The sequence below is a fragment of the Lagopus muta genome, chromosome 16 (genome assembly GCF_023343835.1).
Source record: "Lagopus muta isolate bLagMut1 chromosome 16, bLagMut1 primary, whole genome shotgun sequence".
NCBI classification, from domain to species: domain Eukaryota; kingdom Metazoa; phylum Chordata; class Aves; order Galliformes; family Phasianidae; genus Lagopus; species Lagopus muta.
Genome location: NC_064448.1, coordinates 5,080,923 through 5,098,649, shown reverse-complemented (window position 1 = coordinate 5,098,649; position 17,727 = coordinate 5,080,923). Strand labels below are relative to the sequence as shown.

The window sequence follows — 17,727 nt, the reverse complement described above, 5'->3', positions numbered from 1 at the left end:
TATTTGTCCTGTTTTCCCTGTAGCCAGTAAGAAAACCTTGACCTATTTCAATCATGACTACAAGGCTGATTTGCAGGAAGTCTCCTTTGACCAGCAGGAAGTGAAGAAGATATTCTATGGGAGTTTTCATAAGGTCTTTATCAATAAAGGGAGAAACGTAGCTCACGATTTCATCCGCTCTGAGACTATTATGCCATCAATGTGTATTGTTCAAAGCGAGGACTGATTATAAGTGCTTTGCATCCAGATTGCTAGGGAGCCAGTGAACATTTTTCATATGCTGAACATTTTAATTGTAGACTTGACAATGATATAGGTTCATCCTATGTGTAAGACACGTTTCCCACTTATTGATTGCTTCTTAGAATGCACTGCATGTTTATGCATTTTTAAAGTACTAATGAGGATGGGTAAATTATGGTCACACATGGTGGCCATTATTTTTACACGTAATATGTGGTAGCAACATGAAATGGCATCAAAATAAAATACACACAGTGTATACTAAATCTCTCCCCTTTACAAGGTGTGTGTTTGCCATTTGAGTAGTTGTATTGCATGTTCAGATATTTGCTTTACTGAAGATACAGCCTCCCTGCACAAACAGAGTAATTTACTGGATGGGAGCACTTCATTGACAGCACACTTCTCCAAATCCTTCCCCTTTTTTATTTCCATCCCCAGCCAGTTTATTTATGGGCATGTGCCCTTGTTCCTTCCATGACACACAGTTGTAGAGAAAAGCTCAGACTTGTTATCTGCAGAACCACTACCTGGGAACGTAATTCAAGGCACCCAAAGCCCTCAAAACTGAACTAAACCTGTGTAATGTAATTGTTTTGTGTTAAATTTGCGAGAGAAAAATATTCTTTCCCCCCCATACATCATTACCATTACCATTGCTTCACTCATGGTATAGAAATGCTGAGACTGGAGAACTGCACTAGAAAGTGGTAGGAAGAAAGCCTTCAAACCCTTCAACCGTTGGAGTCTCTTCTTTACTGGGAAAAAGAAAGAAAAAGGGTTGTTTTTTATTACAGTATAATTTGGATTGGCTTCCTACAAAGCAAGATGGAAACTGTTAGGGAGTTGTTAACAGGAATGGACTGAGACAGAGAGTTATAGGAGAGATCTGGCAGTTTCCTTCCTTTTCCCCGTGGGGGCTCTTATTTTCAGGACTTGAAAAAAAACAAAAATTTTGGAACATGAAATATTTTTTATAATTTGGGATTTTGGTGACATTTTAATGCTGGAGGGAAGGAAAAGATAAAGTCTCATGAAAAATCCATCTGATCTCATAACTTTTTTGATTTTTTTTTTGTCTATCTGTATCCTCAGAGCAAAGGTATTCCACCCAGATGAGCAATGAGCTCTTTCTATCAGTATTTACATTATTCAGCTGGTTCTGAGAACTGAATTACTCAGAACTGGGACTCCAGAAAGGTTTTGCCCAAGGAGAAGGGAACCACCAGGGAAGAGCAGAGTGCTGCTCACTCTGTGCATTTGCTCACAAAATCCACATCTTGGATAACAGCTCCAATCTGGGAACTGGGCAGAAGGTGTTTAAAAGCTCCCTGCCCCATTGCAAAGGTCCAACCTTGGTCTTCCCACCCAGGTGCACCTTGCAGTGAGCCTTTTCAAGATTAAGCTCTATCTGGACTGTAAGAAAATAGCAGAGAGACCCATCAACACCATTGGCAGCATCTCTACTGCTGGCTTCATCATGCTGGGAAAAGTGACACGAACCAGAGGGCCCAGGAGTGGATCAGTATCGGTGAGTGCCCAGATGTGCCTGCTTTGGAAATTGGGGGGTTAAATGTGAAGTTAGTTGGGCAGATGGAGGGTTGTGCCATCTTCACTGTCCTCACTCTGACAGCCTCCAGCAGCAGCTGTGATGCAGGGCTGTCTGCTGATCCCACTGATCTCTGCGGGTTAATGAGCTTTCCTGGCATGGGGATTCTCCTCATCGCCTCCTACCTGGGTTTGAGATATGGGCTCAGGGCTCATTACTGAATGCTTGAAGCACAGGCTCTGCCCTAACAGGCAGCAGGTATAGGGAACTGCTTTGGAAGAGAAGGTTTTGCCATCGGCCCCCATTGAGTGTCACTGGGAAATGTCAGGTCTGGAGGTGCCTCAATCTCCTGTGTGCTTGGGCTTGGCAAATGGTGGCCAAATACTTTTCAGTACAGAGGCTCCTTGTCAGCTGCTGTGTAAATTAAAGCAGCCTAATGCTCATTGCCAGCCTGCAGGTACGTCCCTGCTGCACTGCACAGCACCCTGCTAGAGGACAGAGCAAGGGAAGTATGGGCTCCACACTGTGCCTTGCAACAGCCCCATGCATCACCCAAAACCACCCCTGCATGGCATTGCTCAGGAGCCTGCTGCCCTGCCATGTTTCCTCCACAAAACAGGAATGTTAAATATGTGCAGAATGAGGAGGAATTGCTCAGTGAGACTGTAGGAAATCATTCATGACTGTGAAGCTTGTATTCCTGGGTTCTGCTTTTAGGTCTAAAGATCTAGGGGGAAACAGCCCAACCACTGATTTGCAGCTTCCCTTGCCTCAAAGAAGTGCAGTAAGAACAGTTTGTCCTATCCCCAGCTGCCTGGTCCTGCAGAGAGCAATGTAAAGCTCTGGGGTACACCAGAGAAAAGTGGGCATTGGAACCACAGTGAGCAGTGGTGACATATGACAAACCAGGGCACAATGGGATTCAAGCTGTATTTTCTAAATAAGTGCTGTGGCAGTTTAGATGGATCACAAGCCTGTCAGAAAAGAGCCTGAGCTCTCCCTCTCCCTCCCAAACTCTCCTTGCTCACAGCTCAGCCAGACAGATGCAGCTGACTAATGAGCAGCTTCGTGCTGCCTCTGCTCCTATTGCTTTTCAAGCCCAGCATAAGGTTTATGTCATCCACAGCTTCTGCTGCCCTTGAGAAGATGGAGAGTCTCATTATTGCTTATCATGGAACCTCGTTTAATTTGAGATATCTTTAAATGCTGCTTGATCAAGGGGGCTCACCTGTATCTGTGATGCGCTCCTCAGCTGTGCAGCTTAAATGCATGGAGCAGAATTAAAAACAGAGGAGAAATGTTGCTAAGGAAAGCAAAAAAAAATCTTCACTGCCTCGCCTTCTGTTTTTGGTTTGCTTTGTGCAGTGTGTGCTCCTGTGTTCATCACAGAGGCGGCGGCTGGGAGGGATGTGGTGTAGGCAGGAGGGGTTCCTGGGATGGAACACAGCTCTCCTGGGAGCCTGCTGCCACTTTTCCTCTTAGGTACATCCCTCTGAAGGGGGAAATGCAGACAGCAAAGTTTGTTTTCACATTTTGGCAGTGCTGAAGCCCAATTACCTGAGGACCTGCCTGCTGCTGTGGGATGGTGTGAAAAATCAGAGAGGCAGCTTTTGCAGGGGTGGCTTAGCAGGTCACAGAGCTGTGGCTGCTATGTGTGTCATGGCTTTTTTGGTGTAATTACAGTTGGGACCACACGTGGAGTCTGTCAAACCACCACTAAACATTATTTTTAGCACATGATGAACTTTGGTGGTGCCACCTTCTCATCAAACCCTCTTCTCTTCCCCACAGTTCCAGCTGCAGTCGTTGCAGGTTGTGTGCAACAGCTTAGGGGCAGAGGAGGACAGATGCTGTGATCTTCCTGCATTGGTAAGATGATGTGAGGTTCTTTGCTGGGTGGGATGAAGCTGTGCACGATGGCACAGGAGTGACACTGCACATCTTTTTCATAGATAAAAAGGAAATCACTCTTCTCATTTCTTGGGAATGTCAACTGGGTGTATCTTGGTGAAGGGAACCAAAGAGCATGTCTTGTCCCACTGTGTCTGTTTCAAAAGGCAGAATCTCAACACAGTGCATATCCCTCCTGCCCTGAGCTCACCTGAGCCCCCCTGGCAGCCCCATGGCTCCGCTGCCACCTCCCAGCCCCAAGGCACAGTGTCTGTTTTTTTTTCCCCAAGACTGAATTCTGAAGCCCTGCCATCACTACCTGTCACCGATCCCACTCTCGCTGCTCACATATCTTGCTGTCTTTTCAGAGGGACGAGGAGAGCTGCCCCACCATAGCTCCTGCCTGCTCCTGCACATCTGGCCGCCCAGGCTTGCCAGGTCCTCCAGGTCCCCCTGTAAGTTCACCTTTGTGCATATTGCATGTCTTACTTCATGCTGTTTGCACACCTCAGCTCCATGGGGCTCTGTGATCTATCTCCTGCCTTCATCCCTGGCTAAAGCAGTTCCTCCTTGCCCAGCACAGACCCCAGGGCTTTATTTCTCTATGCATGTTGTGGCATTTTGGGAGTGCAACAGCTGCAGCTGGGAGCAGGCTGAGCGTGTCTGAGTGCTGCATTAATCCTCTTAGGAGGGGAGGACAGGGCACCTCGGTGTGTGTGTGCATGCAGAGATTTCATGGATCAGTGGCTCCGAAACTCTTTGTAAATAACAGAAAAAAAACCACCCTCAAAACATACAAAATCTGGATTCCCTGTTAAGCAGGAAGGCCAGTAAGTGTCTGCACAAGTGGGTGATGTATAAAGAAAGGGGAATTTTGGGGAGGTGGTAACAGCCAGTAAGAGTGTGAAGTGCTCCAGGAAATGTTCCAGGTAGATGCTATGAAGTGGTTATCAAGAAAAACCCCACGTTTTAGAAATGCTGAGAAGAAAGTGTTACGTGCACCCAACAGCCAAATCTGACAGCCTGTCCAGAGCACCCCATCTGGGACACTCCTGGTGCTTTATACCTGGAAATCATAGAATCATAGAATGGTTTGTGTTGGAAGGGACCCTTAAACCCCATCTGGTCCAACCCCCCTGCAGTGAGCAGGGACATCACAGCTCCATCGGTGCTCAGAGCCCCTCTAGCCTGACCTTGGGTGGCTCCATCACTGGAGTATCCACCACCTGTCTGGGCAACCTGTGCCAGTATCTCACTGCCCTCATTGCAAAAACCTTTTTTCCTTATATCCAAACTAAATTTCCTCTCTTTCATTTTGGAACCATTTCCCCTTGTCCTGCCACACAGACCCTGCTCAAGAGCCTGTCCGCTCCTTTCTTACAGCCCCACTGTAGATACTGAACCGTGGAACATTCGGGTCTCCTTGCTCAAGTGAGGAGGCTTCAGCTAACTGCTCACATTGCTGTGGTTTCACTGTGACTTCAATGCCACGATTTGCAAGCTCCTCATTGCAGAGTAATTACGTGCTCATTCCGGTGGAAGTTTAATTACACAGCGCACTCCGCTATCGCAGTGTGCTTCAATATCCTAAGTGCATAATTAGCAGCTTGCATTGCCCTGTGGTTTAAACATCTCTCCAGTACTACTATTTAAAAAGCAGGATTCTTTCAAGCATTAGAGAAAATATAGCTCTGACACACAACCGTATCCTCACGCCATCAAACCCTTGCTAATTCGCTGGCCTTACAAGAGCACTCACTGCTACTTGTTAAAGTCCTTTTACTGGAGGCTGGCAAGGCTGCTGGTCGCTGTCTTTAATGGGTGTTTTTTACCAGATTCAAATGAAATGAGCTTCTGGGTGCTTCTGGGAGAACTTTTTCCAAAGCTCCCTGTAATTCTTAATCCAAATCCATTGGTTTTTTTTACCATCAAGAATAGAAACTTTCAGATTAAGTTCACGTGGTATTTTAAGTTCACAAGTTCACACGACATTGGTTTGTGCCAGAAGATTATTTCTCTCTCTGATCCAGCAGTTCTGCAGATGCAGAGCTGAGCTGGGTCTCCTCAGCACTGCTTGCTGGCCCTGATCTCAGAGCTCGTCCCTTCTCTTGGGTATTGCAAACACCAGACTTGTCCCAAAGGACAGCAGGCAGGAGCTCCTCCTTATCTGTGTTCATATGTGATCCCTTCCCCACTGGCTGCCCCAGCATGGATTTGCTGGGAAGTTGGAGGGAGGAGGTTGAAGATGTTGAACTTCATCTCTCCTTGCTGGAGGTGACGTGGTTTAATGGAGGGGCCATGCTGTCCTTTTCCCTCCCTCTTCCCCCTTTGCTGGATGACTCTATTTTCTCCTTGCCCCTATTTCCTGCTAATTCTCTGGAGGGGCATCTTCCATTGTGTGTATAGGAAAATGCACCAGTGTCTTCTGGCACCTATTTGCTCTGTTGTAAGGGTTATGATGTTAATAACAGCAGCTCTGTGTCTTGCTGGCAGGGCAGCCCTGGGAGGAGAGGACCACAAGGTGAGCAGGGGGAGCCAGGCCCCAAGGTGAGTCTTGGTGTTCCTTGGGAAGTGATGCATTGAGGAGGATGGGATCACGTTATTAATTAAATGCTCGATTGGACTCTGGAAATTGAGGTGATGGGCTTGATGAAGCTGAATTAATGCAAATTTTGTGGTCAGCAGTGTTCTTGGAAGCAGCCTTGATGGAAATGGTTTGTCTTTGTGCTGTGCTTGGTGCTGCCTTGTCATTTTCTCCTATTGAAGATGCACCTAAACCTTACACTTAAAAGGCTGCTGAGCTTGTTGGAGATCCCCTGCTGTTCTGGCTTCATCTTGCATCCCATATTCAGCTCATGCTGACCCGGGCCATGCAGTACAGTCCTTGTGAAGGGCAGGCTCTAATTGCTTTCTTTCTTTGATTTCATATCTTTTGCTTTAGGGTGAACCAGGCCCACCTGGAAAAGTGGGACCAGCAGGTCCGAGTGGCCAGCAAGGCTCCCCAGGTTCCCAAGGAATCACAATTCAGGGCCCTGTGGTATGTCATCTCTTCCATTGCCTTTCTTCATTTCTTGCTCTTTGCAATTGGAACACGTCTCACAAATCGGTATCTCAGCAAAACCCCTAAACCTGGTCTGTGTATTGACATCATCCTCATTAACGGTTAGACAGCTGCACTAGAAAGATGATAATATTTTTTTCATGGTGATGAGTCCTTACAGTCAGTCATTCTGGCAAAGGACTGCTTTTGTCCAGACTGTCCCTTGTGTGCTTCTAATGAAAACAAGCCCAGTGCAGTCTTCAGGCATGTCTCTTCACAGTGATCATCATTACTTGGCTAGGATGTGGAGGCTGCTGCATGCGTGCCTGGGATGACAGAATCCCCATGAACGTGCTGTTGCTGCAAAGCTCCCTGCATAGCATCACATAGAGAAGCAGCAGTGCGGGCTGCGAGCGTGCAGCAGCAGGACTCTCTTTCCTTTAAAAGATGCTGCAGTGTTTGACTGTGTGCTTCTGTTTCAATCCAAGGGGCCACCAGGTATTAAAGGAGAGAAAGGAGACACTGGAAGTCCTGGCATGCAGGTAACAGTAGACACCTTCCTTGTAACTGTATCAAAGATTTGTCCATTTCTCCCAGTAATTAATTAAAGCAAGACTGAAAAGCCATAGTGTTGTCCCTCTTCCCTTCTCATTTCCCTTGCTACAAGATGAAGTAGGACAATGATAAGCAGATGCAAACTTTACCAGCAATTCTGATTTACAGGGCATTCCTGGTGTGCAGGGAGCTCCAGGCAGAGATGGTCTTCAAGGTGCAAAGGTAAAATGCATCAGTCACCCCCCAGTTTTCACACAGTGCTGCCTAAAATCCAAACTGGATCCAAACATCCAGCTCTCCTAATGCACTCAGTGCAAAAGTGAAAGATATTTTCACAAATCTGCAAGAAATGGAAGAAAAAAAAAGCAACTATTGAATCATCTCATGTTTGGCCAAATCTGCATGGCTGACCAGGTGCCAACCTTCTTGCCTGCTTGGCAGATATATTTATACCCATTTCTGGCAAGCTCCCATTAAAAATAGCACAGGGAGAAATAACCTCGCTGCTTACTGTGTCTCTTTGAGTCCCTTTGTTAATACTGGACTGGATTTGGTTTTGCAGGGGGTGAGGGGATTGGAAGGCACAGCTGGGCCCCCAGGACCTCCTGGACCAAGGGTGAGTACAGGAATAATGTGGATCTGTTTGAAGTCTCTTCCTCAGAAGGAGATTGGGGTTACTGCTGGCCTGCTATCATCCAGGGGTGTCTGGGCAAACCCTCTTCTTGGGTTTTCACAAGGGAATATCCTCACACATGTTGCAGAAATCTACTTTCTCTGTCACTTTCTCACAGCTTCTTATGAAATAAACAGAAAAGCCTTCAGCTTACCCCTTGGAGGCAACTTCCGCTTTGATCCAGCATGGAGATGCACGTTTTACTACCCTTGCTTTTCTACAGCTAGAATTTTTCAAATATTGTGTGGGTTTGGGGTGTATGGGCTCATCAGAGTGAAGTCAGCTGGAGCCAGAGGATGGAGGCAGATATGAAAGATGTCCCTACACATTAGTTCCTGTATGTGCTACCTGGGCCATAAGCATTTGCACTCTCTCATGCCCAGGACATCACAAACAGAACTTTAAGATGTGTTGGTGTCATGCTAAACCAAAAAACATAAAACAATGACAGTTGGTTTACAGCTGGTCACTTTAAAGGCTTAGCCTTACCAGTTCTGTGCAACCATGGAATTTGGCTTTAGATGATGGATAGGAGACCTGATAGTTGCTGGTTCTCATTGCTGAGTTATATGGAGTTTGGCAGTCCTAAATAGTGTAAAATGTAAACTGCTTACTGCTGCATTTGCCTTAAATCCCATAGCAGCTCTGCCGAGGTATCTATAGTGAGGGCCACATTCAGCTCCTGACTTGGACTTGCTTATCCTGGCAAGACATGGAGCCAGCAGTGAACCTCAGCTTTTTAAACATGAGGAAAGCACTGCAGCCTTTGGACCAAGCTCTGAAAGATGGCTGGTGCTGCCTTAAAGTCTTCTTTCTTTCATTTTCCACTGATCAAAAGAGTTGTTGATCTCCACTGAGCTTAAACATAATAGCTGAAAAAACTACAAAAGAAAGTATTTCTAGTGCTTTTTTGCCTTATTTTTTTCTTCCCTTTATGGCTCCAAAGGGCAGAGAAACTTCTCAAAGGAGAGAGAAACAAAGAAGGCACCTTCTACTCTCTAATCTACAGTTCTACTGTAAAAACTCGGCAGCAAAACACAGGTCTTCAAGGGAAAACAAAAAAGCAGTGGCATGGTACTAGCAGGCTGAAGAAAAGGGTTGTGCTCTAGGCTGTGCCTAAATCTGAACGTGTAAGGAAGGATGTAAACCCACATCTAAAAATCACACTGCACTTTGTTGGCAAAACTCAGCTTTGCTGGCTTGATGGTAGCTGAGACAGTAATAGGAAATGATGTGAAGATGACTCATACGTGATGCACTCTTAACATTGTGCTCATGGCTGAATGAGGTACTGACATAAACCTTAAGGCTGCAGTGCTCTTGCTGGAGTCCTCCAAGCTCAAACTGCTGGCGCCCCTGGAGCTGCAAGGAGATGTCAAACAGAAAAAGAACAACAGTGGGAAGTATCCAGACTTTCATCTGTGTCTTGAAATTGATATCTGCAGGGTTTCCAAGGAGTGACTGGTTTCCGGGGCAGCAGCGGAGAGAAGGGACCTCCAGGTGATGTTGGGCCAACAGTAAGTGACTGAGCATGGGTCTCAGAGAAGGCCAAGGCATGAAATCATTGCATGTAAGCAAGTTGCTCCCATGGTAATTCTTCCTCAGCATCTGAAGGAGAGTTTAAATTCACGCTCGCCCTTCATATGGATGTGCAAATCCTGAGCTTATATCTATGGAATATCTGCATCCTTGTTGATGGTGTTCCAGCTCCTTAAGCACAAACAGAAGATATTCCTATGAGCTCATGATACTTTTAGCCATTTTCATAAGGTCAAGGGAAGTACAAGTGTGTGGGAAACAAACCTTGGGCTCCACGTCCCGCTGATGTAACCTCATCCCCACTGACCTTCTGCTTTCTCCTCCTCTCCCTAGACCGTGACTTTTCCTTTTGCTTTCCTCACAGGGACTACCAGGTCCAAAAGGAGAAAGAGGAGAGAAAGTGAGTTTTCCTGGTACTGTACATCAAGCACTCAAAAGAGTGGATGTGGTAATCTGCTTGGCAAGCTATGCTTACAAGTGAAGACATTTTCAGAACAGAATAACATAATGTACCAAGGGCTCGATTCTTTCCGTTCACCTGCACTGGCTGTTCTGATGGGTCTGAATAATGAGCTGCTTAGTACCAGTTGTAGTAGCAAAGAAGAAAAGCTAATTGAAAATCCATTCTTTGCTGAGAAGTCAAAAACAAAACCATCCAGCTTCACTGGGAGTTTGTTTTGTTTTGTTTTAAATGTGTGGCATAAGGCTGGGGCTCACGTCTGACGAACCTGTGCCACGCTCAGGTACAGAGCTCCTGAGGTCAGGAGAGCAACGCTGTCTGTGAAGGTTATTTTATTGTCAGAGGAGGTTTTGTTCATCTTGACTTACAGTTAAAAAGAAATCCTATGTTTTTCTAGGAGTCCAAGTCTGCTTGCCAAGATTGAGTTAAGTGAAGTAAGCTTCAGACAGGCTCAAGCTGCTTTTCACAGACTGCTTTTCTTCTTTTGTTTCAAGTGAAAACCCCAGCATTATAATTTTTAACACCGTCCTCCTTCCATTTCCAACAGCTTTTCCTTTTGTATACTTTTTTTTTTTCTTTTCACTGGAACGTTCCTTTTTCCCTCCCTTGGATGTTGTGCCAAGCTTTTGTTTAAGCTTGGTAATCTGCATGGTGGTCCACACAGAGCTGTACAGCTTAGAAATGGTTCTGGAAGCATCCAGGGTCTTAGCTATGAATTTTCATGAAGAGACTCAGCCTTTGTTTTTTAAGCAGCTTTTTGCATTTGTCCCTATGTTACTAGAACTTTCTAAAGAAAAACCTCAGATGTCATTTATTTAGAGTTTAATAAGGATAAGAATCAATATTCATAAAAGATTGAGACAAAGATAGGATACCGTAATATCTGGTCATGTTAAATGTTTTACATATCACAGACTATTAAGTTATACACTGCCTATCTGTTTTGATGAAATTTGAGAGGGAAATTTACTCTCCTTTTTTTTGGTAGCTTCAGTAATTATATCAATTCAGTCTAGGCTTTTTGATGTGTGGGAGAAAAGCAATTATTGATGCTTCCCAATGACAATTTTATGGCTTTGGAGCTTTGTAATAAATAAATCAAGAAAATGCATTTCATAGCAATTAATGTCTCAGTAACACAAGCTGACACAAAGAAAGGGCAGAAAGCTGTCCTGCAGTATGATATTGATCCTTTCTAAAAGATATCAATAAAGATGTGAATACTTCCTTTTCTAAAAAAGAATTGTAATGCTTCACTTTAGGGGGAACCACAGTCCTTGGCCACAATTTACCAGCTGGTTAGCCAGGCTTGTGAGCGGATGATCCAGAGTGAGTATAATCACCCTGAGAGTATAATCACCCTGAGGTTGTTTTGATGCTTCTCCAGTAGCTGTGGACAAAAGCACAGGGGAGGATGGCATGAAGCTGTAGTGAGCCAGAGATCCCTCTCTGTGCAATGCCGAGCATGGTCCCACCACACTGTCCTATCCATTGGTTTCATTGGGTGGTTTTAGCACGAAGACTTTTGTGACCTTGCAAAAGTTCCTTTCTGTCTTGCCTTCTCAGGTCACGTGTTGAAATTTGACTCATTCATTCACGAACATGCAAGGAAGCCGGTTCCTGTTTGGGAAGAAAGACTGAAGCCAGGAGAGCCAGGATCACCAGGTCCTCCAGGTCCTCCTGGGAGCAATGGAGAAAGAGGAGAAAATGGCATCCCTGGTCAGACAGGAAAAGATGGGTATCCTGGAGAAAGAGGTATGGGCAGAAGTACTTATAAGCATGTTCACCTCATCAACTAGGAAGAGCCTGGTGGGGAGGCTGCAGGGAAGAGCCACTTGTCTGTGTTCTGTGATTAGGTGCCCCAGGACCCAAGGGAGAAAAAGGAATGGCTGGAGTCAATGAGGAAGGGATCCAAGGACCTAGAGGCAGAACAGGTAAATACTGTCTCTCTGTATTGACCACGTGGGGCTGCCAGATTCAAAGCGTCTTCAGTTGTAGGACCACTGTGCTGAGACTGAATGACCTCCCCACCACAGCGCTTTGCATAGTTCCTCTCTGCTCAGATATGAGACCATTCCTCTCTTCTTTGGTACCCATTCTTAGGTAATGATGAGTTTTAAAGACTTGAGGTACATCCAAAGAATTTTACTGCATTTTTGCATGCAAGACCAGACGCTCAGGAGATAGAAACTCTTCAAAAATTCAGCTCATGGAACACAAGAGTTGTTGAGTAATCTGTTAGGATTTCATGTACTCCTCCATCTTGATCCTTTTAACTTGAAGTCAAGGGGAAGTTTACCACTCACTGTGAAGTCACAAAAACAGTGACTCCGAGGTGGATCCCAGAATTAAGGTGATTTTCTTTATTGACACATAGGTGGGCTTTCTTGTAACCAGCTTGGGGAGCTAGGCACCTTTAAGGCCAAATAGAAGACCTCTAGTTACCGAGATTCAGAAGAATTCCAATTCTTTTCCCCAAAATAAAGCAACAATACTCAGAAAATGAATTGCCACATTGGATGGGAAAAGTATAGAAGTGTTATATTGAAGCTGTAGATGTGCTGTGGCTTACAGCTTCTTCTTTAGGCCCACCAGGAGAAGTTGTGTTGGGGAAACCAGGCCCAAAGGGCTACCCTGGGAACACCGGTCCTCAAGGTTTTCCTGGTGTCAAAGGACAGCCTGGGCAGCCCGGATACTCAGGGGGCTGTGATGTCTCTGGATGTTATGGGCCAGGTAGAAGAGGTAAGTCCTGATAATTTAAATGCAAGAATTCTTTGCTCTGGTGGCTTCCCTTCCCTTAAACTACACAGGAACCTTTGTTCATCCTTCAGGCACTGTCGGAGCTGCAAGAGCCTCCTTTGCAAAGCAATCAGGATGATTCATCTGCAATTAGCCTATTAATGTGGATAACAGCCAGCTCAATTGGCTACTCCTCAGCCATCCCTCGTAGATTAACACATAATTGCAGTAGTAGGGGAACAGGTGGAATGATCTTGGTTATCTTCAGTCCTTAATGCCCCTGACAATGTGTCCATAGTGGATAGAGAGGAATATCTCAGTTCCCACATATGTCTTGGGTGGAGGCTCAAAAAGTCCTGGAAAATGAACTTGCTGACACTGGACAAAAGATTTAAAGGGAAAAGAATTCATTCTGCAGCACTCCTTCTCAGTACTGCTTTACTCTGGTTTATCCTCTTGCTCACTGGCCTCACCTCATTTCCATGCACAGATTTCATCCCCTGATGGCCGATGTGGAGGCAGCTGAGGACAGTTCTCTGCCCTGGAAGTCTATGGGTAAAAGCTCCAAGAGAAGCAGCAACCCGAACATCAAATGTGTTTGTGCTTTTCTTATTTCCCACTATTTGTATATGGACATATCAGTCAAATGAAGCCAATATCAAACCCATCAAACCAGCCTGATGAGTCTCAGCCATCCACTGTTTTTCAGTGCCGGACACCTGCAGTATTCAAACTCACAGCAAGGCACACAGCCAAAGCTACAGGCTGACAGACTCGTAAGAAAAAGAAATAATGTATGGAAATGCTTAGAAATAACAAATTTTTGCCCATTTGTCTGCTTGTGGTTTATTTTTGTCACTTGTTATTCTGCATCCCCAGCACAGAGAAAAACAGCACCTCATGCCCAAAGATGCGAAAATCCACTGGAGCAAAATAGTGTTTTCTGTTGGTTGACAAGGTAACTAAACCTAGCACCATTTGGGCTGTTTCTACTTTCGGCAAATGGCTGATGGCTTTCTTGCAGTGGTGCTCTGTGCAGAAGCACTGCAGTCAGTGCAACCATCTTCCTGTGATGCAGCAAACCCCAACCTGCAGCCTCGCTTTCTGGGGTCTGATAAGTGCCCTATGTTGGGCAGGACACAGCCATGCACTGCTAGGAGCTGGAGATCAACCTGCTGGGCTTTCCCACCTTTACTTCCTGCAATCTGATCGGCCACTTTGCATTTTATCAGGTAGAATATTGAATTGCTCAAGTCTCACTTATCCATCTGACATGGAGGTAATTGTGATGTTACGCTCTTTTCCTTTTGTGAGCCATGGTCTGATGTGAATCCAAACTGTGCAGATACTGATAAACAGTACCTTCAGTTTCACAGTTGGTACTTTGGGCTGCCTTTCTACTTCTGTCCCCCACTCCTTCCATTACAATCAATTATCCCTTAGCTTAATGCATTATGTGGCATGCATTAATTTGCATGCAGGGAGCCAGCATTCTCAGCTGGCTGTCAAACCTAATACCTGTGGACACTGGCAAATGCAAAGCAATGGGCAGGAGAGGCAAGGAGACCCAAGGGTAGCCTGCACAGTAGAACCTAAAATCAACCCCATCAAACACCCACTAATGGAGAAAGCAAGTAGTTCAAAGTGCAATGTCTGCACTTTGCAGTAATTCTGCAAATGTAAATCAGGGCAGCCAAATTCCCAGCTCTGATCTTGCTGTTCTGTCTGTTCAAACCCAGTGGCTGCGGGTGGTTTGGCACAGAGCTCCTTTGTTTTTCTCTATCGATTAGTTTTGAAAGTGACTAACATCTTCTCACCGCTCACAACGGGGTTTAATCCATGCAGTAGAATTTCAAGTGGCGTTTGCTTTTTCTGGTTATTTCAGATACAGCAGAAAAGGACAGGTTTTAACAAAACCAGCTCCTGTGAGGGCTATTGATTAGGAGAAAGAAAACTTGCACAAACAACTTGTTAATTAACGATCCTAAACTTTGTCCCATGAGTGGTTTAATTCACTTGAAATCAAGGGGATTTTGCCCTCTCACTATCACAGACTGTTGGTGCCATTGCTATGCCACTCGGTTCCTTCAGAGAATGACTTGGGTTGGAAGGGACCTTCAAGACCACCTAGTTCCAACCCCCTGCCATGGGCTGGTTCCCTTCACCAGATCAGGCTGCTCAGAGCCATCCAGTCTGGTCTTGAACGCCTGCTTGGATGGGGCATCCACAACCGGATCTTTGAAGACCAGTTCCTTGAAACCACCCATTGTGGGTATTAATATCCCACAGTCTTTGCTGGGTGCAACCTGTTGTTTCCCCTGTTGTGTTTTTCCAGCCCCATTTATCACCTTTAATGCATGCTGTAGTTAAAAGCAGTGGCATGTATTAGTAATGCAGGTTTTTTTCCTAGTAAGGGCTTTGTTCTCAAAGCATTCATCTCTACAAATAAAAGTTTGGATATTAGTTTTCCTGGATTTAATCCTGTTTTTTTTTTTTTTTTTTAGATAATTCTGAATTAATCTCAGTGCACAAATTTAGCATGTCCCTGTGAAATCCCACCAGTTCCTATTCTTTCCCCACTTTGCAAAGGAATGCCCGTTTACTTCCCACTCTGCTCAGTCCTTAAGGAAAATCCTTCTTGATGTTCTCATTATCACTCCCGCCCTAAGCAATCATTAGAGACTTTTTTCCACACAGTGTGTAACATGATGTCATATTTTCAGGCTCTCTTACATCTTCAGATGCTTGTAAATTACGATAAAATTGGGTTTCTATCCCTGCTGCAGAGGTTGGCCCACCTGGTGCAGCCACATGCTGGCAGAGGCTGAGGACCTTTCAGAGACAGATTTTTTTGGCTACAAGCATCATTCAATCAGCCTCAGGGGTAAGATACAATACACGTGGAGGACTAACTGGCAATATTGCTAACAAGCTGCTCTGAGAAGGCTCTCTCTCCAGGGCTCAGCAGCTTGATTTTCCCAAATATAAAGGTTTGGAGACCAAAAAGAGATTTTGGGTGGGGACAGGAGATTTTATAAAAATGCATACTGCAGTGAGGCAGAGCCCAGAGGGGCTATCAAGGTAGGTGGGGCTGTTACAAGGAATGATCCTTAGCTCCATATGTGTCTGTCATCTCACATACATCTTTCTGCCTGCCTGTCCCTATGCAAGTGAATTTATTTGAGTCTAGTTTCTAGGTAAGTGTTTAGAGAGAAGCTTAAGCAAAAAGGAGGTGATATAGTTTATGTGGATTAGCTCACTGAAGGAGATGGTATTGTGGCCAATAGCCCTGAAAACAGCTGGTAGGACTAGGAAAGGTTTATTTACAGATTATATAGCTCATCCTACCAACCAGCTGCAGATGAAATAGCCCCTTGTGTCATATGGCTGGGGGAGATGACTTAGGCAAAGTGAGTGCATATACGAAAGACTCCAGAAAATATATATCCTAAAATCTCTCTGCTTTACATGAGGTTGGAATAGCAGAATTATTCATTTTTCCACAGTTACAGTCTGGTTCACATCTCGGTTTTATTCCAGTTTCTGATCATTGAATCCTATGGAGGGATACCATCCTCCTTAGCAATCTCTAGAGTGGAGTAATCCATCCAAGACAGAGTGATGGGGCATGATTCCTGTTTTCTCCCCTTGGATTTTACCAGAAGGCACATCAGAAGCAGAAAGCAAGACATTATTTGAACTTTAAACTGGGGAAATATTAATGCCATGTGAGAAGAAATGGAGCTGCCACTACATGAGAAATGTTATGATGTTAGCAACACCAGAGGAAACCAGTGACCTGCATCATCCGAGCTTCTTCCAAATGCCACTAATATCTCTGTAGCCGGTTTCAGCTGTCACTTCTCATCTTGCTCTGCCAAACCCTGTGATCCCTCAGTGTCACTGAGTCTTCAGGGAGACACAGCCACATCCTCTGCACTCCCCATCACACCTGGCATTTCAATGTGCTAATGGAGCAGATGTGTGTGGGCAGCCCAGGGTGGCAGGGCAGCCGTGCCAGGACTGGATTACACTGCTATGCCCTTGCCAGGCTCCTGTGCTGTCACAGTGCAATGCTCCCCTGGAGATGCTACCGTGTGCACTGATAATCACTTTTTGCAGAGAAGCCGGTGGTCTGAGGTGGCACGTTCGCTGTGGGCAGAGTGGAACCTACACTTGCCTCTACAGAATCTCACAAGAAGCCGTTTAGCTCTTGAATCTGTCCTTAAACCTTTCCTAGTCCTACTGCTGCACCCGAATCGTTCCCCTGTGTTAGGCAGGGGTCTGACTGTGGCAAGTCGGCCAGCTGGGATGGCTATACGGCTGCGGATGCACACATGGCTGTGGATGCACACAGTCAAGCCCACACCTGCTCCACTGCCCTGATGCTCATGGGCTCCTAAGTTGCAGACTGAGCTCTGAGCAGCCCCTGGGCACTGCCCAGGACCCAGCAATACTCCGGGGTCAGAATTTCTCCCACCTTCATGTATTTTGCACTGAAATGGGAACCCAGCTTGTCTGCAGTGCAGCCCATAACCTTCATGCAGGTTGCAGCTGCATTGGTGCAATTATGCACTAGACCTTGAAGATGTTTCGCTGTTTGTTTTCTTTTCGTTGCCATAAGCAAGCTAGCTGACTGTGAAAAAGGATAAATTAGCATCTCTGAAGAGTGAGTCTCTATTCTGAAAACAAGCAAAGAGCCACCAGCTCCCTAGATGCAGCACCATGCCAGGACTGTGTTTCTGCCAGCTGCATGGATGGAAGGCACATGGCCAAGGCTGTGACAAGAGGAAAAGCAGGTGGAATTGACAGGATTGGCCAACCAGGGTGATCACTGCTTTGATTTTATCTTGTCCTCAAATTTTGATGTACTGTTTTTGGAATGGTTCAACTCCAGTCCTTCCAAGATAGATTAAATGTGAAAATTCTTTGTTTTCAGTCTTCAGACTCTAGACTGTGCCTGGCAACAGTTATTGCAATTCTTGCAATTATAAGTAGAATGAAAATATTTCTCTCTAGTGTAACTAATGTTCATATAT

The 17,727-nt window shown here is 45.4% G+C and overlaps 1 protein-coding gene across 2 annotated transcripts in view; it reads left to right on the top strand.

Annotated features, from left to right (window-relative positions):
- Positions 1-15,148, top strand: part of COL20A1 (collagen type XX alpha 1 chain) — a 48,087-nt gene extending 32,939 nt beyond the window's left edge. For both annotated transcript variants that reach the window (XM_048962738.1, XM_048962737.1), the window contains exons 25-40: positions 24-133; positions 1,616-1,774; positions 3,584-3,661; positions 4,051-4,137; positions 6,176-6,229; positions 6,624-6,719; positions 7,211-7,264; positions 7,446-7,499; positions 7,840-7,893; positions 9,396-9,467; positions 9,854-9,889; positions 11,212-11,278; positions 11,516-11,704; positions 11,806-11,883; positions 12,536-12,691; positions 13,179-15,148. In XM_048962738.1, the coding sequence (XP_048818695.1) occupies positions 24-133; positions 1,616-1,774; positions 3,584-3,661; positions 4,051-4,137; positions 6,176-6,229; positions 6,624-6,719; positions 7,211-7,264; positions 7,446-7,499; positions 7,840-7,893; positions 9,396-9,467; positions 9,854-9,889; positions 11,212-11,278; positions 11,516-11,704; positions 11,806-11,883; positions 12,536-12,691; positions 13,179-13,192 (1,358 nt within the window). In that variant the 3' untranslated portion in view covers positions 13,193-15,148. The remainder of the gene's footprint in view (positions 1-23; positions 134-1,615; positions 1,775-3,583; positions 3,662-4,050; positions 4,138-6,175; positions 6,230-6,623; positions 6,720-7,210; positions 7,265-7,445; positions 7,500-7,839; positions 7,894-9,395; positions 9,468-9,853; positions 9,890-11,211; positions 11,279-11,515; positions 11,705-11,805; positions 11,884-12,535; positions 12,692-13,178) is intronic.
- Positions 15,149-17,727: the final 2,579 nt, after the last annotated feature.